General features: G+C 39.7%; 1 protein-coding gene across 3 annotated transcripts in view; it reads left to right on the top strand.

Moving 5' to 3' along the window:
• The window catches only part of LOC135775873 (death-inducer obliterator 1), a 53,550-nt gene extending 30,510 nt beyond the window's left edge, over window positions 1-23,040 (top strand). For 2 of the 3 annotated variants that reach the window (XM_065286431.2, XM_065286430.2), the window contains 10 exons: window positions 6,745-7,078; window positions 9,733-9,892; window positions 9,985-10,068; window positions 10,153-10,680; window positions 12,109-12,256; window positions 13,885-14,344; window positions 14,434-14,587; window positions 16,496-16,585; window positions 18,358-18,553; window positions 18,636-23,040. In XM_065286431.2, the coding sequence (XP_065142503.1) occupies window positions 6,745-7,078; window positions 9,733-9,892; window positions 9,985-10,068; window positions 10,153-10,680; window positions 12,109-12,256; window positions 13,885-14,344; window positions 14,434-14,587; window positions 16,496-16,585; window positions 18,358-18,553; window positions 18,636-22,672 (6,191 nt within the window). In that variant the 3' untranslated portion in view covers window positions 22,673-23,040. The remainder of the gene's footprint in view (window positions 1-6,744; window positions 7,079-9,732; window positions 9,893-9,984; window positions 10,069-10,152; window positions 10,681-12,108; window positions 12,257-13,884; window positions 14,345-14,433; window positions 14,588-16,495; window positions 16,586-18,357; window positions 18,554-18,635) is intronic. The other variant, XM_065286432.2, reaches the window with a different exon arrangement.
• The last annotated feature ends 4,481 nt before the right edge of the window (window positions 23,041-27,521 follow it).

Genomic DNA, 27,521 nt, shown 5'->3' with positions numbered 1-27,521 from the left:
ACGCACAACTATAACAAGCCCTTAACACTTACGATTTACTTTAGCTATTTTAATGTCATTTATTTTTCATTACTATTTATTCACTTTAAATAAATTATATAAAATGATAGGATTAACAGGAATTGTAGTTGCTCAACAACACAGGAACAGTAAAATAAGTCTTAACTCACAACTCCAGAGGTTCACGGAACGAGAAGGGGGAGGAAGGATGGTGAACTTGCATGTTAGTAAAGTCAGGCACAGGAAAAAAAACTGTTCATCCACAAATATTTATTTTCCCAGTCTTGCACCAACACCTTCTCATTTTAATTGATGAAGGCGGTGCCATTTTTCAAATTGGAAAGCACACATCTAAAAGTTATGCATGTCCGTGGCTGCCTGCGCACTGACTGCGCTGTCATGACAACAACGAAAAAGTTGACAACCTAGTCAGCAGTTCAACCGAGGGGCAACAGTAGCGTGCGAGTACCGGGTGGCGAGCGAGCCTGAACTCTTAAGTAATGTTCGTTTGGCTGCCTGGGGCTCGAGGATATAAACTTTTTTTGAGAAAGCATTGATTATGCGTGAGAGTCTCAATTTGCGGTACACATGAATAATAATAATAATAATAATACATTTTATTTATAACGCACTTTATATGTTAAGTCAAACATCTCAAAGTGCTACAAGTTAAAACAAATCAAAGAAAATTTAAAAACTAACACACATAAAGACATAAAACTTAATCGTGATGCAGTATTACTCTAATGCCATTTTAAAAAGATAGGTTTTTAGTCCATTTTTAAAAGAATTTAAAGTCTGTAGTATCCTCGGGTGAACAGGTAAGGCATTCCATAATCTGGGAGCAGCTGTGCAAAAAGCCCAATCTCCCATAGTACGGAGCTTTGTCCTAGGTAGTTTTAAGATCCCCCCTCGTAGCAGAGCAGAGAGAATGAGTAGAGGATTGTGGGGTAAGAAGTTCCTTCAGATAGGAGGGTGCATCTCCATGAATACACTTTTAGGTAAGCAGAGAGACCTTATACTCAATCCTGAATGTAACCGGTAGCCAATGGAGTGTTTTAAGGATGGGGGTAATATGGTCATATTTTCGCACCCTCATCAGAATTCTAGCAGCACTGTTTTGGATGTCCTGTAATTTCTGACAACTTTTGGCAGGGATCCCAATGAGCAATGCATTGCAATAGTCCAGTCTGGAGGAAACAAAGGCATGGACAAGCCTTTCAGCATCTGCGAGAGTGAGCATGGGACGAAGCTTGGCAATACTTCTTAGATGGAAATAAGAAGTTTTACAGATGTTGTTGACATGAGCCTCGAAGGTCTAATTGGAATCCATAATAACACCCAAGTTGGAAACCGATGTTGAGAGTAGAATATCCTGGTTTGAGAAAGTAATGCTGGTAAGAAGAGCTGTCCTCACCTGATGGGGGGTGCCGATAAGAATTGCTTCAGTCTTTGAGCTGTTTAACTGTAAAAAGTTTTGCTGCATCCACGCCTTTATCTCCTCCAGACAGGTATTCAATGTGGAAGATGACATAGCAGCATATGTATTTGAGTTTGTATTCAGGTTGAGGTGCGTATCATCAGCATAGCAATGAAATTAAATTTCATGTCGGCTGATGATACGACCAAGGGGAAGCATATAAAGAATAAACAAGATGGGTCCAAGCACCAAGCCTTGTGGAAAACCGCAGGTGACTTCATATGTACGGGATTTAACCTTTCCCAGAGCAACATGCTCAGTTCTGGCGGTGAGATAGGATTTGCAATCAAAAACCACGTCAGAGAGACCGCATGTAGTTCGTAAACGGTGCAGAAGTATGGTATGGTCAACAGTATCAAAGGCTGCTGTCAGATCCAGAAGGATTAGAAGAGATGGAAGCCAGCATCGGCTGTCATTAGCAGGTCATTTGTGACCCTAACCAATGCTGTTTCCGTGCTGTGGCAGGAGCGGAAACAATATTGGAATTTCTCAAATAAATTATAATGTTTTAAGCGAGCCTGTAGTTGTGCAGCCGCCGCTTTTTCCAGTACTTTGGAAAGAAAAGGCAGGTTGGAAATAGGTCTGTAGTTCGTAAGAACCTCTGGATCTAGTGAAGGTTTCTTGAGGAGCGGTCTAATGACAGCTGTTTTTAATGTGACCGGAACATGGCCTGCCTGAAAGGAAAGGTTTATAGCCTTAGTAATCAATGGACTGATGGCCCAGAGGTTTGATTTTATTAGCACTGTGGGAAAAGAGTCCAATTCACAGGTGGAGGATTTCATCTTCCTGATAGTTTCCTCAACCTCTTGCTGTGAGACATCAGAAAAATATTTGAAAAATTGTGTATTTCCAAAATGTATATCTGCAGTCTGTGTGCATACAACAGTGGAGCAGAGTAGAGAAGAACGAATGGTGTCCACTTTTTGACCAAGTCCAAAATATGCCCCCTGTTATGCGTAGGGACATCAACATGTTGTTTGAGATTAAGACAGTCCAGCATTTGTAAAAACTCAGCAGCAAAAGGACACGAAGGGGTGTCTACATGAATATTAAAATCTCCAAGTATTACAACATTGGTGGAGGTAGTGCAAACTGTTGTAAGAAGGTCATGTAAAACTGTGATGAAGCCCGCGTTTTGTTTGGGGGGGGGCGATAGATGAGGAGTATTGTCAAAGGGGATGTAAATTACACTTAAAACCAATACATTCAAATGAGGACATTATAGGCAGAGCAAGAGGTGACAACTTCACATTTTGTCGGTAAAATATTGCTAAGACTCCACCACGGCCAGTGCTGCGGGCTTTCTCCAGTTACCTATATCCATAGGGACAAGCTTCATTTAGTGCAGAATAGACATCCGGCTGATACCATGTTTCTGTTATGCACATAAGATCTAAGCCATTATCCATGATGTGATCTTGTATAAGGGATGCCTTATTTGTAAGGGACTGTGCATTAAAAAGTTCGATTTTCATCGTCGGTATTGTGGTAGATCTTTGTAAATGCCGTAGAAGACTAAAATCCACTCCGCGTTTTCCGTCTGGTTCAGAGTGCAGGATTCTCGCAGTGTTTCCATTGTTAATGCCAGGAGAAACATTGCTCTGATGACGCAACAGGCGTGCAACATCGGTCCAGATAGATAAAAATAGCCAATGCAGAGGATCGATGGTACATAAACTTTCGATGGGAGCTTCTATGGATATATCGTGGTCGGCGCAGAAGTCCAGCTTCTTTAATGACTTCAATGCAAGCTGGAATAACGGCACCGTTTAGGTTCTTCAGCTGCGAGATGGAATATCTGAGCTTCATCCCGAAGAATCTGCCCGAAAACACTACGCGAGGTAACTTAGCAGCCCATGCCAAACAAAATTTTAACAGACTAAGAAAGAAAAACATACTAAAACGAGCTAAAATTACCTAAAAGCAGCAGCGAAATTATAGAGATACTGAGAAGCTGCGAACAACAGACGCCAGCACTCTTTAAGAGGCTGTCCACACGGAGACGCGTATCACTGTATACGTATAAATTTGTTATCGTATTGGCGTTTCATCCACACGGATCCGGCGTTTGGGAGACTGAATCTGCAATTTTTTGAAACCGGGTCCTAAAGTGGAAAAAAATGGGAAACCGACACCCTTGCGGTTTCGTCTGTACAGCCAATCCGTATATTTTGTGAAGCGAAAACGTCATCACATCACGTGTCGGAAGCGTCACACGTAACAGCAACAACAATAACGGCGGACTATGTGGTTGTGTTCGTGCTACAGAAGCTACTAAAGCCTACAAGGTTTATTACAGCAAAATCTATTGCTTCTATGCAATTGTGGTGACCAACAAGCGATAATGGACAACACCATACGTTGGTTATGCGCATGCTCAAAGTCTTCTTCTCCGTGTATAGTGTATATCTGTGGCAGAATTACAGCGTCCCATACTGGTCTGGCATATATACTACACCGCTTTCAGTCGGTTTCAGTGGTTTCGTGTTTACGGATTATTTTTTTAGAGCAAGGGAAAAAAATGATTGGATAGGGAATGCACCCGCTTCGTGTGGACATAGCCTAAAAAATCTTCACATTGGGCTTCAAACGCTGTGTGTTCATGCGCTACGTGGGACGGGTGGTCACCCTAATAGGTGTCATCATTGACATTCTACATGCTTGTCGTTCCAAAATTTAAACAATCCATTTCGCACAAGGTAATGATCTTATAGGAGTGCCCAGATCCTGAAGTGTGTCTTGGACTTTAGACAGCCTAACTTAATTTTAAGCTAAAAATGGTGCATAATAAAAAAAGCTTCTTTATATTTAAATACTTATTTCTTAAGGGTAAATAAGAAGCATACTTATAATACTAAACACATTCCTCTTGCCTTGCAAACACACATACATGCACATGCGCACACACACACACAGACTAAAATTGATCTTAGTTTCTTGTAAGAGGTCTGGCAATCTGTTCCTAAAGTCAACAAAGAGTGTAGATGCCACTTGTCTTTTTGTCTTCTATCATTTCAGTATTTATGCATAGTTATGCAAACATTTGTTGGTTGCAGTTTTCGGGGGGCATGTCAGAATTGGTTAGTCAGGAAGATTTCGAGCTATGCGATTGTCTGATGATGCAGAAGAGGACAGTTTGCGTGTCACATGATGATGATGATGTAGACAAAATCGCTTAAAGCAGACAACTGAAAACTTTTGTGCTCTCCAAGAGATTCCAGAAATGTTGCACACCTCAAAATCCTCCCGCAGGTTAGATGAATGTTAGGTGAACGTGCAGGTTATGTGAATTAGAGATGCTGAATTGATATTCCCCTAACCCTTACTTGTGTAGATAAACCTGTTCTTGCCATAAATGCAGCTATAGAGGCTGGAATTGCATTACCCAAAATGAAAATATTTTTCCTAAGTGTAATACTGTTCAGATATGAATTATAAACCATTTTGATGAATATGTTTCAGTTTACATCACAATGCACATTGTTCAGAGTGCTTTATAAATACAGTTATACCACATCATTATACCACATCACTTGCAAACATATTTAATAACAGGGACATATTAAAGTGTGTTTATTTCATGAGGAATATTTTGAACTGGTAACAGGTGCTTTGGGGACCCAACTGTTGTCAATGGGTTATATTCACATACAGTATTACAGCTACAGTATAATCATTGCAAGCAGGACTGAGTCTGTCACATGCAGGAGTCAAAGATATGGTATTCGGCTACAACCGTAGCTCTTCTAAAAACGTGTGTACCCCACTCTTGTACATATAATAGACTCAGAAATAGCAAAACTAGACTTAAGTACTATTCGGACAGGATTAGTTTTACGTATGGAGGTGGGGTAAAGCAATTTTTATCAGAGCTTCTCAGTGATTTTAGTCCCATCCGAATGCTCCATGTCAGTAATCATTATGGACAATGTAAGTAAAGATTACGGCGACTTTTTCCTTCTGTAAAAAGGTACGGAGAAATTACCTCAGGTAATACTAATTCAGTGCGAATAGACCAGCTGTAAATATACACGTAAATTGCGTCATTTCCTTTTAAATATAACATCGCTTAAAGAAGCATTGAGTTGCGTTTAGACTCTGAGGAGCGAGTGGGAAATTAAAAGTTAGGAGCGAATCAGTGGTTCTCTAGCAAACTCATAACACAATGCTTTCAGCCCGGGATCAGAAATCCTATCTATTCATGCAGACTACCGTGCTGTTTCACCCAACAAAAGCCCTTTCTACACAGAGATATACATTGAAAATGCGTCCATGGATTTGTCGGTGATCATTTGATTTTAGTTCATTCACATTGTCAATGATTTTCCAGAATCTGTGCATGCATTCAAACACATCCCGTAAAGATACGTGACATATTTTAAGCCCTGCACTTGTTAGTACATTTTTGTTTATAATAAGATCATAAAGTAGCATTTGATGTACTGTTCTGTCACGCTGTTGAATGATCTCTGCTTTAGTCCAGTTTGCAGACATTTCTCGTCGTGAATGTTAATCTTTATTTAATTTACCCCTGTGTCAACTTTTTGTTTCAATGACTGTGGCACGCCCCTTACGTCATTGTTTCTGCCTTTTGTTCAAACAGGATGCGATCTGTAAATCTTACGACAATGTTACTAGATCCCCTCAAACAATTATGGGACATGTTTGCGTTTACACAGAAGGCCCAATGGAAATTTTATAGGACTTTTCCGGGATCAATGGTGCTGTGTGAATGAGGTTAAACTGGCACCTAAGCATGTGAGGGCAATGTGAAGCATCCTTCAAATAAGTCCCCAGAGTGTGTATGTGATGTTTCAGCTTAAAAATACACTATAGATCATTTATTATAGTATGTTTAAATTGCCACTTCATAGGAGTGAGCTAAAACCATTTTCGCGGCTTGCTTTAAAGAGCTGTGTCAACAGTGTGCTCTGAACAATGTGCATTGTGATGTAAAGTGAAACATATAAACAAAATGTGTCAAAAGCTCCTGCTTCAGCACACACACACGTATAACAAAACAGCAGAATCACATGCAACAAGTTAGTAGTATTGTTCAGCCTTATATGTTTGAACCAATTTAAAAAGTCAATCATTTGTAATATACATAAGTAGAATAAAGCATTTAACAGTCCCATGATATAAAAAGATATAAAAAGCTGCAATAACACTGATACATATTTTTCTTATGCCAAGGTTGTGTGTGTAAAATGTAAGAAACAGTATAAAAATAAGTAACATGCGTTTTTTACATTTTCTTACAGCCATTAAAGACAAAGAAGAGCAGAGTACCGACACACAGAGCAAACCATCAGATCTGATATTAGTCAATCAATCTGCTGAAAAGATACCTGTTGCCCCAGTGATCAAGAAATCCACTCCAGGAAGAGCCAGGAAAACCATGCCAGGCTCTCCACGGCTGGAAAACCTTAGAGGAGGTCTTAGTAAAAGTAAACAAAACACAACATTAGCTACTGAAGACAACAAACCTCCAGATGTCCTTCCCGTCCCGGATGAACGTGCCACGGTCCCTCCCTCCAGTCCTCTCCAGATCAGACAGAAGATTCGCCGCTCACTGACCGAAGTTTTGCTTTATGGGTGAGAGAAGGAATTAGAAATTAATTACAAACGCATACTCTTTAGATTTAGTTTATAAGCTTAATAAAATATGCAGACCTGCCAGGATTTATAAATCGAAACACTCTCTTTCTATTCATTTTCAAAGCTCAGATGTTGGGCCAACAGTATCTGAAATCATAAACATAGTTTCATGTTTTTGCTTGGGGAGCACCTACAGGCAAACCGGGGTACTGCAGTACTTTAAGATTAGTGAGGGAGTGGGGCTTTATATAATATGGTTTAAATTAATTGAAATTATTGTAGCCTAAAGTCGCTCAGTCTGTCTACTAAATAATAAGACAAATAAAATATGAAATGCTACTTGATAATTCTGGAAGATGAATAGTTAAACTATCTTTGTAATCGAGAGTTTAACTAGATCAGTGGTTCTACACCTTTTTTGGACCAAGCAGTGCGCCCCTATCAAAACATCTTTCCTGAATATATGCTGATTGAAATTGTGTCTTAAATAACTTTATGAAAAGTATTATTGTTATTTTCTTCTTAATATTAATAATGTTGTTGCATAATTAAAAAGAATGTCACTTAAAGCCAAATGAAAGATTTGATTGGACGGTTGGAATATTAGTGTCATAGTTTTTCAAAAGACATCATATAATGCAAAATATATGATCATATTAAGAACTTTGCAAATATATTTTTACAATATTTGAAACTGCTATGCAGTGGGAAAGATTATTATTGACATTATTTATAGTTATTAAAGGGATAGTTCGCCCAAAAACACAAATTCTGTCATCATTTTCTCACTCTCATGTTGTTACAAACCTGTATAAATTTACAAAGGAAGTATCTATAGTACGTATTGCATCCAAAGAGTCTTTAGTTTTATCAGAATTATAAAAGACAAATCAGCTCTAGCAATTCTTTCTGAATAAACCTGAGCTGGGCAAAGTGCCCATATAAGGACTTCTATTTTACTTCCTGCAGTGTTCCGAAAACACACTGTAGGTTCTTGGTCTAAACCAAATTGGCACTCGCAATGCTGTCGACAACTTCTTCTCAAATGAGGTGTGATGACGCTTATAGGCTTGCTCTTTCTGGCACTCTCTCTAGTTGACGTGTAGGTGAAAATTGCCCATAAAATGAATAAAGCAAGATTTTTACATATTAATTTCTTGTTTTAGAACAAACTTGTAAGAACCCTGAGGAAGAAATACTTTTTTGACTCTTTGCCTATGTTTAGCATGAGGAATCCAACTTTTAAACAGTGTTAGGGGCTAATCACACCAAACGCAAGGCTTGGAAACACAAGGCCCGACGCACTGCTTTTTAAAAAAAACAGATAGGGCTATAACAATTAATCGCGTGTCCCATTAAAATGACTGTCTGAAATCGATTCAGTAACATTTTTGAGTACTTTTTACACCTCTGTTCCATTGTCCAATCGAATGAGGGGAAAGGCGGGCCTTTCGTTGTGGTGACGGAGGTTTACAGTTGTTTGGATCAGGGGTGTAAAAAGTACTCAAAAATGTTACTCGAGTGAAAGTACAAGTATGGAGTGTAAATTTTACTCAATTAAAAGTAAAAGTATCAGGCTAGAATCATACTTGAGTAAAAGTAAAAAGTACCACATTAAAATTGTACTTGAGTATTAAAAAAGTAAAAGTATCAGGAAGAATAAAAACTAAAGACTCTTGTTTAAGCTTTAATCTCTAAAAACATGAAGTGAAGGAACCACATACAAGGTTTTATCCTGCTTTACAACTGTTTGTATTTAATTGTATTTATTTATACCACGGGTCTGTTGAATGCTTGATTCTTATTGGCTGAGAAATGTTCCATGGGTGTTGATTATTTTTTTTAAACCACACACCTAACCTTTAAAATTTCTTTAAAATAGGCACCAGAGCAATGTTTGTGGTAACCGTGGTATAAGCAGAATAAATTACTTCGGTCCTTTGAATTATTCGACATTAGCCGCGATACCAGCTAAGGTGTGCATTATTTTAAGCAACATGCTACTCAAAGTTGTAAAACCTCGAATTTAACTTAAGCAGAAGCTAATTTTCAAAATTCAAGCTCTATCAAGAATCTCACAGGCAGCCGATGCAGGAAGAGGTGACTTAGACCTTGTTCACACTTTCAGTCCAAATCCGATTTTGGTGCATATCAGATAGGAATCCAATCAAATTTAGAACGTGTGAACGGCCAAAAACCACATGTAATCCGTTTTTTTTTTATCCATTTCACGCTACATCCAGTTGTCACGCTACACCGCAAGGCATTCGGCGTGCAATAACGCGCGAACGCTTCCTACCCATAGAATATCATTCAAAAAAGACGCCTGCAACTGCCATAAACGCGTTTGGTGTGATCGGCCCCTTAATCATTCAGAATGCATGAAATAGCTTTAGAGCCCTATTTTAATCTTGTTTAGCCAAACCCGTACAGACAGCGATACACACGTGGACATGTGTACTTTCAGTCATTTTTTACAATGGGCAGGTCAATTAAAATGTAACGATTGACATCAAACCAAAATTGTAATCTTTTTGCGTAGCCCTGGATGGGAATCACTAGTTTAGCATGTGGCACAAAGCGTTCACAACTGTCCTATCGTTCCAAATGAATATAAGTACTAAATGTTTAATATCCCTTTTCATCACCAGGATAAAAAACAGTGATCATTTGGACACTTCTGGGTGTGAAGTGGGAAAACTGTCTGTGAACATAGAGAAAGAAGTGTTTAATATGTGTTACACCACAGATGACGTATACAAGAACAAATGCCAACATCTCCTGCGTAACCTGAAAAACCCCAAAAACAAGGTCATTCTTTTAGCACTGAATTCTAAAAATGAAGTTTAATTTAGATTAAGATTTGAATCTTTTTCTGACTCTTCTTCTGACTCGTGTTTTAGGAGCTATGTCATCAGCTTTTGAAAGGAGAAATTTCTCCAATGAAAGTCATTCATTTAAGTGAAAAGGACATAAAATCTGTTGAGGTAAACTCTAGACACCTTGTAAAGCATGCTTGTCTAGTTATTTTCTTTATGTAAAGTGTTTCAACCACTGAGCTTTTTAAACAGGACACTGCTGGCGACTCTTTAGAGGATCATCAGATGTCTGTAGAGGAGGAATCTGACCCCGTGCAGGTGGAGGAAGCTCCTGCCGTGCAGGTGGAGGAAGCTCCTGCCGTGCAGGTGGAGGAAGCTCCTGCCTTGCAGGTGGAGGAAGCTCCTGCCGTACAGGTTGAGGTGGAGGAAGCTTCTGCCATGCGGGTGGAGAAAGCTCCTGCCATGCGGGTGGAGGAAGCTGCTGCCATGCGGGTGGAGGAAGCTGCTGCCATGCGGGTGGAGGAAGCTGCTGCCATGCGGGTGGAGAAAGCTCCTGCCATGCGGGTGGAGGAAGCTCCTGCCATGCGGGTGGAGGAAGCTCCTGCCATGCGGGTGGAGGAAGCTCCTGCCATGCGGGTGGAGGAAGCTCCTGCCATGCGGGTGGAGGAAGCTCCTGCCATGCGGGTGGAGGAAGCTCCTGCCATGCGGGTGGAGGAAGCTCCTGCCATGCGGGTGGAGGAAGCTCCTGCCGTCCATGTGAAGAGCGGCATCACTAACTCAGTGAGTCCACACTTATAGTAGTTGCTTGCTTACCAATGTGATGTTTCAGGGAATCAAAATCTTTATACAAAAGCATTGACGCCTGCATTTAAAAAACAAAGTTGCCAGCCAGTGCCAGCATTTTTTTATGATTTTTACAAAAGTTTAATGCCTTCCAGAAAATGTTCTTCTTTACATATATAAGCATACAATAAAAAAACATTTCATCCTACCTTATTTATTTATTTTTTATCACCTTTCAAATATGGGTAGGTTTCTTTATAAATACCAAATATTGCATTTTGTGAAAGACTTTTGATAGAGATCAGATTCAGAGCAATCCTCAAAACATACACAGAGTTTGAACTGTTTGCTCTAATGCTGAGTTTACACCAAACGCGGTTTGGGCGTCAAAATCGCGTCTACCGCGCGTGGTTTGCCGCTTGAACAATTTGGATGCATTCGCGCGTGTAGAGCGGAGTAGACGCGCGGAAAAAGCAAGCATTTGACGCACGTCCGAAGCAAAATCCGCTTCTTGTGGGAGGGGCAACTGCTGTGCGAGTGTCTGTTTGCAAGATGACTGATGTTACTTGTGCATTTATCAAGAGAGTTACCAGTTTTGTATTGGGTAACCTTACTATGGGGAAAAATAAACGGCGCGGGTAGATAAACGTCACGTGACTCAAAAGTGAAGCGTGTATTACAACTTACCAAGTTGGCCAAAGTCCTTACTGACACTCTTCCAAGCGAGGTCCTTTTTATTCCTGTCTCCACTATAGAAATAACAACTTGTGTCATATAGCTTCGAGTGACTGCTTGAGTGAGTGACTCCGGGCGGGGCTGCCACCACAGCAGCAAGCAGGCTCCTGATTGGTTAACGCGGCGCGAAATTCCGCCAAAGTTCAAATTTTTCAACTCGGGCGTCAGCCGCAAATTCGCGTGAACCGCAAGATGCACAAAAAGCACAATTTGCGCTTACCGCGCGTACCGCGCACAACGCTCAATTCGCGCCTTTCGCCCGAGCTTCACGCGCGAAAGAGGCGGAAACGCGTCTTCCGCGCCGCGCCGAACGCCTCTTCCGCGCCGCGGGACCTCCTGACGCGTGTCAACGCGTCTTCACATTGACTTAACATTGAAATCACTCGCGCTTCACGCCCTTACCGCGGTTGGTGTAAATGCAGCATTAGGGAATACTTTCAGGTTTGGATAAGGATAAGTTGGGTAAGAGCACCACTTGGTGGATAATAGCGGAAATACGGATTGCCGGAAAAAATTGTCATTGGCAGGGGAGCATTTTCTTTTAACTGATGAGTTAACTCGTCAACGGCGGCGAAAGAGTTAAAGTCCATCGCCCTCTGCTCACTTTAACTGTGTGAGATTTGTTTTCCTCCACGAAATTGGTGCCATTTCTGCTCATCTGAAGAGTCTGCTCTTTCCTCTGTGTCTTAGTATGAGAAATCATGTCCATCCCGGCGAAAGCAGACCGAAGCGAAGAAATTAAACTCGGGTGCCCCAGACATGATTTGTGGGATGCTGAAGGACACAACATCAGAACATAAATGCCATCTGTTTGACCTCAATTGCAGGATATGTACAGGTATGCCTTCTAAAGATCTCTGTTTTAAAATTTACTTTATATTTAGTTTAAAATATTAAAATTCATTACCTTTGTAAAATCATGCACCTAATGATGCTAAAAATGTTGTCAGTGTTTAAAAAACTTTCCTCAGTTAAGATAACACGGTTATGATAAAGATAATGAAAGATACAGCAGGGAAAATAAGTATTTGGCACATCAGCATCTTTATCAGTAAGGGGATTTCTAAGTGGGCTACTGACACAAAATTTCCACCAGATGTTGCCATCAAGCCAAATATTGAATTCATACAAAGAAATCAGAACATTTAAGTATACAAGTTGAGCCATAATAAAGTGAAATGACACTGGGAATAAGTATTGAACACACTTTATTTAATACTTTGTAGAAAAGCCTTTGTTGGTGATTACAGCTTCTAGATGCCTCCTGTATGGAGAGACCAGTCGTCTGCATTGCTCAGGAGAGATTCTGGCCCATTCTTCCACACAAATGGTCTTTAAATCTTGAAGGTTCCTTCGGCCTCTTTTATGAACTTTAATCTTCAGTTCTTTCCATAGATTTTCTATGGGATATAGGTCAGGTGATTGACTGGGCCAAGCAACTTGATTTTCTTTCTTTGAAACCACTTCATTGTTTCCTTGGCCTTGTGTTTGTCCAACCTCTTTTAATTTTCAGCTTTCAGGTAGATGGCAACAGATTTTTATCCAGAATGTCCCGGGACATTTCTCCATTCATCCTGCCTTCAATAATATAAAGTCTGCCAGTACAACTTGCTGAAAAGCAGCCCCAAACCATAATGCTTCAACCCTCAAACTTGAAGTGATGCTATTTCCATTTCCGGATAATGGCCCCCACAGTGCTCACAGGAACATTCAGCATTCTGGAAATATTCCCCCATTCAACGATAAGATTACGCAGATCTTGAGCAAGTTCTTTGCTTTTACCCATCATGAAGTCTTTCCTGTGTGCCTCCTGGGTAATGAGAAGCCTTTATAGGCCATCAATTAGGACTAAAGCAGCTGATATCAATTAGTACTGATAGGGGGCAGGGTTTCGCTCCTAATACTGACAGATTTCATGTGATCTCCTGTCTTTCTATGTCATTTTGCACCTTGTTCTCCTCATGTGTTCAATACTTATTCCTTGTGTCATTTCACTTTATTTATGACGACTCAACTTGTATACTTAAATGTTCTGATTTCTTTGTATGAATTCAATATTTGGCTTGATGGCTACATCTGGTGGAATTTTTGTGTGAATAGCCCACTTAGAAATCCCCTTACTGATAAAAATGCTGATGTGTCAAATACTTATTTTCGCTGCTGTATGTGTCAGATGTTCATCATACTTCTTAGGGTTTGGCACATGCGATGAACTTATCCATAAACTGTGCAGAAGTATAAACAGGATTGCTGGTACTTTACTGTGTAGTTTGAGACAACTACATTAATGCATTGATGTATACTGTCCATTGTATATTAAGGGTCACAAATCATGACCCTTTTGCAAATGATTAAAGACCAAAAGGTCTGAGAGGCCAGAGTAAAAACGTAAACAAGTAATGGACTAAAATGTTGTGTGCACTGCTGCTCTTTTTCATTTGCTACATTTGAATTTATTACAAATAGGACAAGTATCCACTGATGGGGAAGCTGAAACCAAGAATCCAAACACTGAGATGACAAAGGATAAGACAGAAGAGAAATCATTGTCGGTTGTTCAAATGAAAGATGAAGCGTCTCCACCTGCTGCAGAAGTTTCCAGTATATCAGAGTCCCCAGCATCTCCCAGTGCAGACGACCCTGAAACACACACTCCGTCAGTGGACTGCACTCCTGTTTTGATCCCGTCAACTCCAGTCGTGTCCCTCTCAAGAAGAGATCCTCGTACAGCACAATTCAGACATCTTCTGCCATCGAATCCTGACCCAAAGTTTGTCTCACCGCAATCACAACTTTCAACCCCAGGGCAGCACTTAAAAGAACCGCTTAAAGAGACAAGGGTGGTCCCGCCCCTTGTGCCAAAATCCATTCTTATGAAACCTTCATCAGCATCGGGGCTGTCTGCTTCATATGGCTCAAGCACAAGGTGAGCATGCAGTCACAGACTTTTCGTTACTCTGTTTATTGCAAATAACCTGTGAGCCATACACATCACTTTTTTGTCACTCTTTTCAGGCTGATGGAGTCTCATACACCATCTGACAAAGGGACAAAGCAGTTTTTATCTAAGCAGGAGCCTTTATGGAAGGGTTTTCTCAACATGCCAACCGTGGCCAAATTTGTAACCAAAGGATATTTAATCTCAGGATCCCCTGACTTTCTAAAAGAGGTTAAGCTCTTTTAATCATACTATGGTGTATTTAAATATTATAACATCTGTAAGACTTTACAGTACACTCTCATTCACTTAGATTAGTGAATGCATCAGCTAACATGTACTAACAATGAGCAATATCATTTTACTTTGTTAGTTAACTTTTTCCCCGCCAGCGTTTTAAAAAAAAAGTTGCCAGCCAGCGCCAGCATTTTTAATGATTTTCACAAAAGTTTAATGCCTTCCAGAAAATGTTCCTCTTTAGATATATAAACAAACAATATATCAAATAAAAGAACAGACCCTCTGCTTTCAAAAAAAAAAAAAACGTTTCATCCTACCTTCATTAATTCTCTTTTTATCACCTCTCAAATATGGGTAGGTTTCTTAAAAAAAAAACAATTTTGAGCAAAAAGCTGAGATAATTCCATTTTTGTGAAGGACTTTTGATAGAGATCAGAAGCAGAGCGATCTTTAAAACATACACAGAGTTCTTTCTCTTTCACGTGAGGCGCTACTTCCGGGTTGTATAACCTGGTGGACAATAGCTGTATTGCGGAAAGGCGGAAATTCTCGTCAATGGCAGGGAAGCGTTTTCTCTTAATTGATGAGTTATCTCGTCAGTGGCGGCAAAAGAGTTAAATACAGTTAGGGCTGTGACGGTCATTATATAACCGTGAGACCGACGGTTATAGTTGAACACCGTCATTAGAACTCTATAACCGCCAAAACCGTGTTATTAAAATATTTTTTTTTAAAAATTTTATCATAAAGAATTTTTAAATACTAATTAAAAACAATTGTTAACAGTCTGTGTTACACGCCCCCTCACGTTCTCACGCAGTGAAAAATACAGAGCGGAGCAGACACTGACAACGCGCTGACATACAGGACAGACCAGGTTACTTTTCGGTTACTTTTGGGATTAAACATATTAAACAAAGTCTCGCCTTTCAAATCATCTCTTCCTTCTAGTTAATTTATAGCATCAAATAAACATGAATGACCATGAGAAGGAATGTTGTTTTAACCGCGGAAAGGCGTTCACTCCGCTTTTCAAGATCAAATCCTCCCATGCTAATCTACTAACTCTCCTGAACGCACATTCACTGCTAGTTGTCTTGCTGTTAATTTTAAAGAAACGTAGAGCAAGTAGCTAATCAGTGTCTAGTTTATTCAAACGCCGGGTGAGCACTGTGCAGCGCGTCTGCGGAGAGCGTTTGCTGCGCGTGGCCATTGTACTTTTACACCGGCTGCGTTTAATAACAATCTCAAGTTCACATTACTTTCTATTACCTGCATTTATGAGCAAAACCTCTTCAATACGCTTTTAATCCACATTGTTTTCGTGCTGTTCTGGTCCGTGTAATGACAGATGTAGACACAATTACAGACATAAAAAGCCCAATGCACAAATCTGTTTCTCTGTAGATTATTAAAATAGATGATAGATAGAGGATTAATTTATGCTGGGCAGAGAGTGACAGCGCAGTCTTCTGGCAACAGTGTGTTTTTTTAATATTTCATTGATTTCTGTTAAATTGTTCAAAGTTATTACTGTTTAAAACACACGGCATCACATTCATGATTTTATGGTAAAATGACACTTTCCCGTCCATCCACGAGCATTTAAACGAGCAAAACGCCCCCCACCGACGGTTATGTGACGAACCGTCACATTTGACTCACGTCATAACAATTCTGAAACCGGCACACCCCTAAATACAGTTGTTTATTGTTTGTTCATGGTTAGTTTGTTTTTGTTTTACGTTAGTTTTGTTAGTTCATCTTATGATAACAGACACACAAAATGTTTTAATTTTTAGTTAACCAATGTAGTTGTGGTTAAGCCTATGTAACATTAAGTATTACCATTAAATCATCAGTACAGTGTTTATTACATGTATCTATGTTTGTTTTTAGGACCTACCAGATACTATCCTAATTGGTGGCAGGATATTGCCACAAACAGTGTGGGAATATGTTGAGCTGATAAAGACATCTGAGGCCAAGGTAAGTCCAAAACTGTGCTTTTGTCTTAACCAGATGGTAATCTACAAAATGAATGACCTGTATATATTATATTAATGACCTGCATATATTATGACCTGTTGTGATATCTTAGCTATTAAATCACATGGACGAATGGTGTTGGGGAGTCGAGCTATCTGTGGCTCGTAATAAAGCACAACAGTGCAGAGACAAACATTACAGCAGGGCAGACACACAAACACAGAGAGATTGGTATTTTGACAAGGCCATTGACTAGTAATGGGTTTAGTTTTACATAAAGTCATCAAACGTGGAGCATATATAACAATCATTAGGTTGAGAACAATATTTACCCAAAGTCACAGTCATAATAATGTTAATAATGACACTGCCAATATAAAAGTGGTTCTTAATTTCAACCAGTGGCTGCCAGTGACTTCTTTTTCCGAGGTCGCGTGATGCGAAGTTCGTCACAGCATGTATGTAGCCCATCATGTGTGTGGTTCGTAATTTCAAAATATGTGTTCTGTGCGCCAAGTGAACCTATGTGCACCACGTGTCTTGTCAAAATGAGTGCCTGCTGCAGATGCGTCTAAAAGGTTTATGATAAAAGAGACGCTCGCGTTTGCCAGATTCTCGCATAATCTCATGCGTAATCAGAGTTTACTGTTAAGTGAGTGTCTTGCGTGTATTTTGTGAACGTGACCGTCTCTTTTATCATAAACGGTTTTGACGCGTGTGCAGCAGGCACTTATTATGACAAAACACGTGATGAACATGGTTCACATGACGCAACAAACACATGTTTTGAAAACGCAAGAAACACACATGACACTCCGAATACAGATTTTAAATTTGCACCCCTCGGATGAGCAGTCACAAGCCACCAGTGGTCACAACATTACACATCAGAGTTGTAAGCCATCAGGTCTGAGCTAATGTGGAATGTAAAGCATGGACACAGAATAAGGCTCTACAGTCCCCTTTGAAATACTACCGATGTTTCAGGCTCTTGACATCCTTAACTCTTTCACCGCCAGCGTTTTTAAAAAAGTTGCCCGCCAGCGTTTTTCATGATTTTCACCAAAGTATAATGCCTTCCAGAAAATGTTCTTCTTTAAATATATAAACATACAATATACCAAATGAAAGAACAGACCCTCTGCTTTCAAACAAAAAAAAAAACGTTTCATCCTACCTTCAGTGGTTCTTTTGTAATCAGCTTTTGAATATGGGTAGGTTTCTGCAAAAACACCACATTTTGAGCAAAAAGCAGAGATAATTCAATTTTTGTGACGGACTTTTCATAGAGATCCCATTCAGAGCGATCTTTAAAACAGACACGGACATGCAGCCGCTTGCCATCGGGCAATACTTCCGGGTTTAAAAATTTGCGGAAGGGCGCCACCTGGTGGATAATAGCGGTATTGCGGAAAGACGGAAAATCTCGTCATTGGCGGGGAAGCGTTTTCTCTTAATTGACGAGATATCTCGTCAATGGCAGTGAAAGAGTTAAGAACTCATGGGGGAATTGCTGCATTTTCGCTCATCAGATATGCTCTGCTGTCACAAAGGTATCATTTGTGTGCCTCCAATCAGCAAATTTATCCACGCAGGACAGCAACATCAGCACAGAACACGTGAAGTCATTTTATGGTTCGACCACAGATATTGATGGATAAGCCAAAGTTATGTTGTGAAACTTTAATGCATAAGTGTCCTTATACACCTTACACATGGTCAAGTACAAGTAATGTCCTTAATGGAATTTATTGTGTTTATTTTCAATACAGGAGATGTCATTGATTCGCTTCCATCCATCATCTGAAGAAGAAGAGGTTGCATATGTTTCTCTGTTCTCCTATTTCAACAGTCGAAGGAGATTTGGTGTCGTTTCTAACATTTGTAAACGCATTAAAGATCTTTACCTCATTCCTCTGTGTGCAAAACAGTCCATCCCTGCTGCGTTTCTGCCTATAGAGGGACCAGGTAAATAATTAATAATCTGTTTACATCACATGAGAAGGTGATAAAGATTAAGATAGTTAACATTTGTTTCCACTTCTGTTAGGGCTTGAACAGAATCACCCCAATCTTTTAATAGGGTTGGTGGTCTGTCAGAAACCAAAGCGTCTTGAGGCATTCCTACAGGAGGTTGGTGAGAAGAAATCCAGGGTGTTGATCCGTTCGGATAGTAAGGAAGCAAATAATCCTACCTCGTTGAAGGCTCTAAAAGTTGACATTGGACAACATAACACTACGACTTGTGATCCCGATGCCCTTGCCAAAACCTTGCCAAACCTTCGTGGACCTTCATCTTTGTTTGTGTCACCAGGTCCGTTGTACTCCTCCATTTCTCAGTCTGGCCCATCTACTCACTCTAGTGCATCTCTCCAAAAACCCATCAGTGCTGACCCACCCAGAGACGCCACCGGTTCCACCCCACTTCAGACGATACTGAGCACATTATTTGGTCAAAGAACACAAAACCCTGCTGTCAAAGAGTGTGAAATGAGCCTCTCAACAGATAAGGTTCAACACTTTCAACAGACGTGTAAAGAAGCAGTAAACTCAGTGGAGTTAAGTGATGATAGGCCTTACGATCCTGAGGAGTATGATCCAGCTCTTCCATATGATGTTCTGGATTGTAACGTTCCAACTACATTGGCTGCTGCTGATGATGATGATAGACCATATGACCCAGAGGAGGAGTACAATGCAGTTGACAAAGGTGGTAGTGCCAAAAATAATCTACCCAAAGCATCAAAAGCTACAAATACACAAGACAACTTGATAGCGAACAGCGATGTAGCCTATGATCCAGAGGATGAGACTGTGTTTGAAGAAATGCAAAGTTACCTTACAGGTAATGTCCTAACTCACAATACGTTCACCATCTGTGAACAGGCAAGCACTTCAGATACAAATCTGTCTGAGCAGCAGAAAATTCTTGAAGAGTTAAATAGGCAAATTGAGGAACAGAAAAGGCAGCTCGAGGAACAGACCGAAACGCTTCGTCTACAGAAAGAAGCGATTGGTGTGTCTATGGCCCATTTCTCTGTTTCTCATGCTCTGATGTCACCACCTCCAAATTTTGGCAGAGATGAAGATGGCGAAATGGAAAACCTGCCCTATCCTACGACAATTAATAGCTTTAGGGATCCATGGATCTGTCAAGAAACAAGCAAAGATGTCGAGGATGCTTCTGAAGTCAAAATTGCAGCACAGCCATTATTAAACACAGAAGAGAACCAGACTGAAGTCTTAGACACATCTGCAACCAGCAAAAAGGAGAATTTGGAATATGACAAAACATTAGCAAATGAAGGGTCACCAGACCGTAAAACTGAACATTTGCAGAACACTACAGGTTCCCGCTCAGAGTATTCTAGCAGAACAAGAGACAGAAGATCATCAGAGAAGAGGTCAAGTCATGAACGCAGGTCCCACCACCGCGATAGAGCGTCCTCAAGAGCGCCACATAAAAGTAAAGACCTAAAGGATGATCTAGACAAAGACCACATGAGTAGACGCTCTTCAAAGCATCTGTCTAGGCAAAGTCGCAGTGACAGAAAAAGGTCAACATCATCGAGAACAAGTCGTCATCATCACAGAGACTCTCCGTATAAGAGGAGAAGTGAACATTCCACAAGATCACACTCAAGCCGGAGAGAGCGTACTTCTCGGGATGACAATGACCAGTCACAAAGAACTGACCAGCAACAACCCAGACCATCAGTGCATTATTCCGGACCTTCAGGGCATGATTGTGTGCAGGGTCCAGGCAGCAATGAAATGCTTGACGAGACTGTTTGTTTTAGGAAGAAACAAGTTGTAGAAGGTCAGCAATGTGACTTTTCAAATCCAAAGCACCAGAAAGGAAGCAGCCAGACCCCTGCCACATGCCAAATCCTTGGGGACGATTCTCAAAATGATAATGCATTTGGGAGAAATCAGTTGTTTTCTAGTCATTCTGAAATGAAGATAAATAATTTGCCCCTCAGCAAAATTGACTGCTCCTCTGAACAAGGAGCGTCACTGTCATCACCCTTTATGCAGAATGTAAAAACTGCCCAGCCTTTAAACAACACTGCACCACCTCAAATACAGATAGATGTTCCTCACCTGGATTCAGCGAGTCAATACATTGAAATGGAAGCACCATCTAGACAGCCACCTTGTAACCAAACAGCTCGTTTTTCTGATTCAAACCATATGAATCAAGAGCGAGGTCCACCATCAATGCAAAAGAAAAACAATTTATCCAGTTTAGGGGATTGCCCACAAAGATCTTTCCAGTCACAACATAGAGACTTTCCACATTCCAACAACAGCCAGTTGAAGTGCAAAAATGAATCTAACTCAGAAGAACTAACTCGGAAAAAAAGACGAGAGTTTTCATTTCACGAGGCAGACCGCAGCAAACAGTTAAAATTGTCTGACAAGCAGGAAGGATTTACTACTTGTGAGCTTGACAAGTCTGAAAAGCAAATGTATCCTAATCACATTAGAAGAAAAATATTAACACCGGAGAGGACAAATCTTGTACATCAAGGAAGTAAACAATCCAGGCCACCCCAGTCACAGGAATGCAATGTTCAAGAACCAGAAATCTTTAGTTTCCAACAGAATAAAGGTCAACCTTACGTTAAGGGACAAAGATTTCAGGGAGATGAGTCTTCTCAGTTTCAGCAAAGAGGGTCACTCTTAGGTCCTGGAGATAGGGACAATTTCAGAATTCTTCATCCTCAAGAGCATTTTCAACCTCAGGCATTAAACACTTTATGTTTTGATAAAAGCAAACCTTCAAGAGAGCCTCTGTCCATGGGAAAATTTGGTCAGCCCAAGAACTCCAACACGAGTACTTCTGTACCCTCTCAATCCATTCAGTCTTCACGGTCCGGTCCGTTTCAGCATGGCTTGGACAGTCACAGCAGTTCAGGTCAGATAAGGCATGGCGTCACAGGCCCCATGACTCTCGAAGAGCCATCTGAAGGGCAGTTTAACAACAGAGATGCACAGCTGTCACACTGTAATTCCCCCAAACGCTTTGCCGTGCCTAGACAGTTTAACAATGAACCGTTTGACAACAGGGAATCCAATAGGCCACATCTTAATAATACAAAAGTTTATGCAACATTTGAACAGTTTAATGAAGGACATCATGATTACAGAGGTTTTTCACATAAGCATCCTAAAAGGTCAAGAGGGCATGTTCCTCAGCATGACCAACCATCTGGAGAGGATGCAGAAGACTCCAGGACCCAGACATGTTTGCCAAAACACTCTCAGAAGCCAACTTGTGAGGAATCACATAGCCTGTTTGAAGGCCATGGACATCCAGAAATCAGAGGTCAATCAAGAGGACCTCACCGATCAGGATTAAGAGGACAAAATAGGGGAAATGTAGAGACACATTTTGCAAGGGGTCATGATATGAGGGCACAAATGAGGGGACCTCGCTTTGACTCACCACAACAGTTTATGGGCCAAAAAGAACCATCTCCTAATTATCGTGGTCAGAGAAGGCGTTCACCTCAAAACCGTGATAGTTTTGAGGAACATCATGAATTGCAATCATCTGGTTTTCCCAGCAATTCAGTCACCACACTTTGCCAATTTAATAAGCCAGAACATCAAAATACTTGTGAGATTCAGAGTTTGTGGCAACCTCTGCTGCACTTTGAGCGAGCTCCCGGACAGACAAATATTCGCCCTTTACGGCTATCGGGTCCGTTACTCCCTACTCCGCTAGGATGCCGAATTAGGCCAAACACTCCCCGGCTACAGAGGCCTAACTTGCACAGTGAATGCGACAGGTCTTCCATGAGACAACATCCAATTACAAATGACATTACTGGACCCTGGGTTCATGGGGAGAGGCCAAGCATTGGTCACAGTATTAAACCTCAGCAAAGTGATCACTCAGAAAGTCTCAATGGGGAAGAACAAAGAATAGGTTATGAAGGTAGAAGGGGGCAACAAAGTGTCCAGCCCTGTAGTTATAGAGGGGCAAGAGAAAGAAATAGCATTAGAAGAAGGGCTAGAAAAAGGCCACATTTTGGAAAGATTAGTCATAACAACAGAGAGACAGAGAGAGACTTGTAAGTTTAGAAATGAATATTGTGCACAAGTGAAAGAATTGATAGAACTTGTAATCAGTCATAAACCTTGTTTTGGAAACTGACTTTTTTTATATATACAACTTGAGTTATAACTTTTGGCTGTTCAGAAAATGTTTTGGAGTTTGTTGGAACTTAATCTGAGCAGGACATTAAAATGGAAAGCACTAGTTAAGCTTAACATTTTAGATTTTTATCTCCTGCAGTGCAGTTGATTTTTGTTCTCAAAGAATATACGTAACTGTACATTTGTGTTCATATATTTTAGGCCATTTTGTAAATGTACATTTATAAGTCACTCGGAATCTCAAGATGTGTTGTGTACATTTAATTGAGTAAAAAAACGACCTTAAAGCCAGTCTATAATTGTTTTTCTTTAAATTTTACCTGGATGTAAATGTGTGTAATATTTGTGATCATATTAATGCAGTTCTGGATAAACAACTCCTTGTTTTATGAGATTATAACATTGAAAGGAAACATTGACCTCTTAGCCAGCACCGCCATTTAGCGTACCCAAAAAGGAAATGGCTACAGTCATAGCGAGACCCATTTAATCCATACACAAGTTAATCTATGCACAGGTTTTGGGAGGGACAATTTGGCATCTCCATTTTGCATGTTTTTGGCCTGTGGGAGGAAACCAGAGTAAACCCACTGTGACACAGGGACCTTCTTCCTGTGAGGCAACAGTGCTACCCACTGAGCTACTGTGCTGCCCCAAAACATGCTAATTAAACACACTATTTTATTAAAAAAAGTTAAAGGTTAATATAAAATAATAATATAAAAGAATTGCCATTCTGTATTGACTTTACATTTATAAGTTAAAATGTATTTGTTGTTGAAAGGTTTCAGCAGCTGTTGTCTGTGTGTGTTTTCTGGAGTATTTAATGCTGATGAACAACCTCCTCAGTCTGCTGCTTTAAAAGACAAATACAACAAACTGCAGTAAGACAACTGGTACACAGTACACAGAAAAAATGGTTCTAAATAGTACCAAATTAGGGTTCTTCAGCTTGTAACAATAGCAGAACATGGTTCTATATAGAACCTCAGCAGTGGTGCTATAAAGAACCTTAAATTTATCAGCAGTCAGGAGGGTTATTTATGCACTTTTTAATTTTCAGGACTTTTTTAAGGTTTAACAGATTAAAAACAGAACTGCAATGCATCAGATATAGACTTTTATTTTCACTTTATTATTACATGGGGTGTCATACAATAATACATTTGTGTATTAAAATCACATCAAGTTAAAAATATACGTCAAAATATATATATTAATTATTAAGCAAATATAACAAATCACTACTCAAATGAAATATGGATGTTAAATAACTACTTCAATATTAAATAAATTAATAAGAAAATTTGGCAAAGACAATCATTCTAAATAGACAACAATTAAATGAAATCATTAAAATCATGACACATGCCACATCAAAAAATGCAAATGATAATAAATACTAAATATTAACATATTATGACATTACATTCAAATAGACGACATAGAATAGGAATTAATGGGATGTTAATAATACATTACTAACTGTAAAAATAAGATTCATAAGAATTGTGTCAATGTCCATATTATTTTGTTTGCTGGATCATTGTACATACCTAATTACATTAGAATTGTGTACTTTTACTTGAGTCAGATACATGATTTTATGCACATTTCTGGTAAAATACAGTAATTTTAGATGGTTTTTGAGAAGATTTTTTCAGGAGTCGCACTTTGTGTTTTTGAGCATTAATCAAGTGTTTTTGGGGGGATTTGAGTTTTGAGACCAGTCATTTTGATGGTTTGACATGATGGTTGGGTTTGTGAGGGCATAAAATGTGTCAAAAACTGGCTGAAATGATGGTTCATACTTTCTTTGATGCAAGAGTATCGACGAGATCACATCCAGTGACCCTCTCAATTGTATTTAAAAACCATTATTGAAGAGCAATTCTGCTTAAGTTGTGCTCCCAAGTGACAGTGATCCCATTTGTGGGAATGCTATTGGAAGTCTGGGTCAAAGGACAATCTTACCTTCATAGCAGTCTGAAAATATAAAGCTGCTTCTGGACCAAAAATGCAACTGTGTTTTTACATTAAGGTCAGATTTTGGGACAAATGTAGCATAGACACTTGTCACTGTCAGCCCTCTCAACCTCAGTCTCTTAATGAGAGGTTGCAAAGTTGTGGGTTTCATCCTGTTGGCAGTGGTTTTTTTTAGATCTTAGGATGAAGGTGCCGAGCACAGCTTCTTTCAGTAGCGCCTCACTGCAGAACACGACATCCAGGGGGCGGGGTTGGATTCAGATCCAGAGATCTTCTCCCACTGCATTTGGATTGGTCGGCAGTTTTACCGCAAGACACTTCATACACTTCTTGTTGCGTTACCATTTACGCATTGAGTCATAACTAAATTAAGTTCTTCTTTTGACGGAAAAACAAACTTTACTTATGACTACAATAAAAGTCGTGCCTTTAAGGTGAAATGTAAGGTTTATTGCTTTGATGTTTTGGAGTAAAACATTTTGGGTACTAATTAATTATTTGAATGTTTATCTTGTATGGACTTTGAACTTGTTTTAACGTGTCTTTGTTTACAGCCATTAGGAAACAGGTTTCCCTCAAGAATGTTTACTTTTCTTACAAATATGCTAATAAAAGATATCAAATAAAATTGCATGAAACCCGTTGTTTTGCACTGATGTTTGTTCTGTTTATGCCTTTCATAGAAATGATCACTTTACTTGCAAAACACATTTCCCAGGGTGTTGTGCATTTTGTTACTTTCCAATGCTCAATTAAAGCTGAAATCACATGCTTTTGTATTGGAACTTATTGTATTGCACAGAGACCTTGGTCTTACTTGGTCACATTTCCCAACTAGTTAGATGTAATGACAATAAGTGGGCCTTGGGGTAAAAAAACAGTCAGTCACAGTCAGGCATTCAACTGATGTTGCCATAATTGTGGTGTAAAACAGATACCTAGGATTTATATGTTTTACATAACATGTCTGCTTTTATTAAGCCAAAACGACATGATTCTTGTTAAAGGGGACATAGTCCTCATAAGAAGTGCTGTCATCACGGTCTATTCCCCATGTTGAATCATCTGGGTCTTTACATTCATTCCTGCAAATGTAATAGTAATAATAAAAAAATAAATTATAATAGTGTCAGAATGCAAAATATGTTCCTCCACACCCCCATTGGTTAAGCTATAGTCAAACCCAATCTTCCTCACGTATATTCTGTTTTTGCTTTACATTTATGTTTCTATGGCTATAATAATCCTTTTTCCTTATTGGTAAATCCTGTTATGGAAAGCTTATCCTGTTACTAGAGTAACAAAAGTATACAATGCATATCAAATACTAAGTCTTAGGTGCATGTTTTGGTTCTATCCTCTTAACATTGTTTACTTTTATGGACTGTTAAGTCAAGGTTCCCTTTTATGATTGATGATCTTGCATTTGCTATGTTGGAGAGGCATTTCGAAATATCCTCCAACTCTCGATGTAGGGTTAACTGTGGTTGGGTTAAGAAGGGCATGTTAAGGATAGATTTCCAGCCCTACTTATCTTTTAAGCATCACTTCCTCAATGTAGGTGAACCATAAAACTGTCTAAGAGAAGTGCAGGCCTGCAGAGTTATTGATCAAGCGATTGAGCAAATCTGTTGAGACAAAACAATGTGTAGACCACCTGATTGTGCCAGACAGAACCCATTGTCTAACAGGTGACTAGTATTTCCTTGCTGTACCCTATGTAATGTGAAGTCTGTCTAATAAATTTTGGTCTATGTTTGAACTGCATCAGTGTCTTTCATGGTCCCCTGATATATCAGAATTCTCTGCTGCTCATCGCAGACCTCATCTATCTACCAACAAACCCTCTGTTTGTTACAATTAACCCCACCTATGGGGTAAGGCAAATCTTTTCTAAAAATTATTTTCAACCCAGCGTTGGGTCAGAAAAGAATGAACCCAAGTTTTGGGTTAAATTAACCCAGAGTTAAAACACAGCATCTTGGGTTGAAATATCTCAGCAAAGGTTAAACTGATTGGGTTGGTTTTACCCAAAGATTCAAAATAACCCACCATTTTTTTTGCGCGCACACAACCTTTGAAGTAGAATGTGCGTCACAAAGTGAGACGTCACAGTTTTAAGCAAGATTCTGCTGAAAATGGGCATATTTTGGAGTTTGGCTTTAAGCAATTTTAAGGGACTTATTTAAAAAGCAAAATACCTTAAATTGTATAAACTTTCGAATACAAAGGCTTTAAAAAAATAAAAATGGGGTGGTGGTTGAGCCCAAGGTAAACAAAACTGCAAGAAATTCAAAACAAGCCATCCCTCATTACTGCGGTACTCACTTCACGGAAGAGCACTTTTGGGAGTACTTCAACTCGGTGCAGTAACACCCTTCCTCTCCCATTATGAGAGGGAGAAGGGGAGCGGATTTTTCAGGCGAGTTGAAGAACTCCCAAAAGTGCTGTTCCGCCATACAATATAGTTCCTCTATTAAATCCGCTTAGAAAAGCGCTACGTTTTATTTTGTACCACCAAACTTGCTCGTATAACTACTCGTCTTAAATAGGAAAAACGTTGATGTGTTTGGTCACTTCTAATTTTATCTCTGTTTGGTACCATTGAACGAATGGGGCTAAGCTAAATGCTATCGAAGTGTCGCAGCGCGCTCCAGCGCTTACGTGCACGCACTAAGATGATAGAGGGATGTATCAACTCTTCTTAGTTAAGGTAATAACATAGTTTAATATTGAAAATGAGTAGACGATTCCTTTAAATTTACAGCTTTGTGAAAAACAC

The sequence above is a fragment of the Paramisgurnus dabryanus genome, chromosome 21 (assembly GCF_030506205.2).
Source record: "Paramisgurnus dabryanus chromosome 21, PD_genome_1.1, whole genome shotgun sequence".
Taxonomy (NCBI): domain Eukaryota; kingdom Metazoa; phylum Chordata; class Actinopteri; order Cypriniformes; family Cobitidae; genus Paramisgurnus; species Paramisgurnus dabryanus.
The sequence above is the reverse complement of the archived record's forward strand: the minus strand, read 5'-3'. Positions and strand labels throughout refer to the sequence as shown.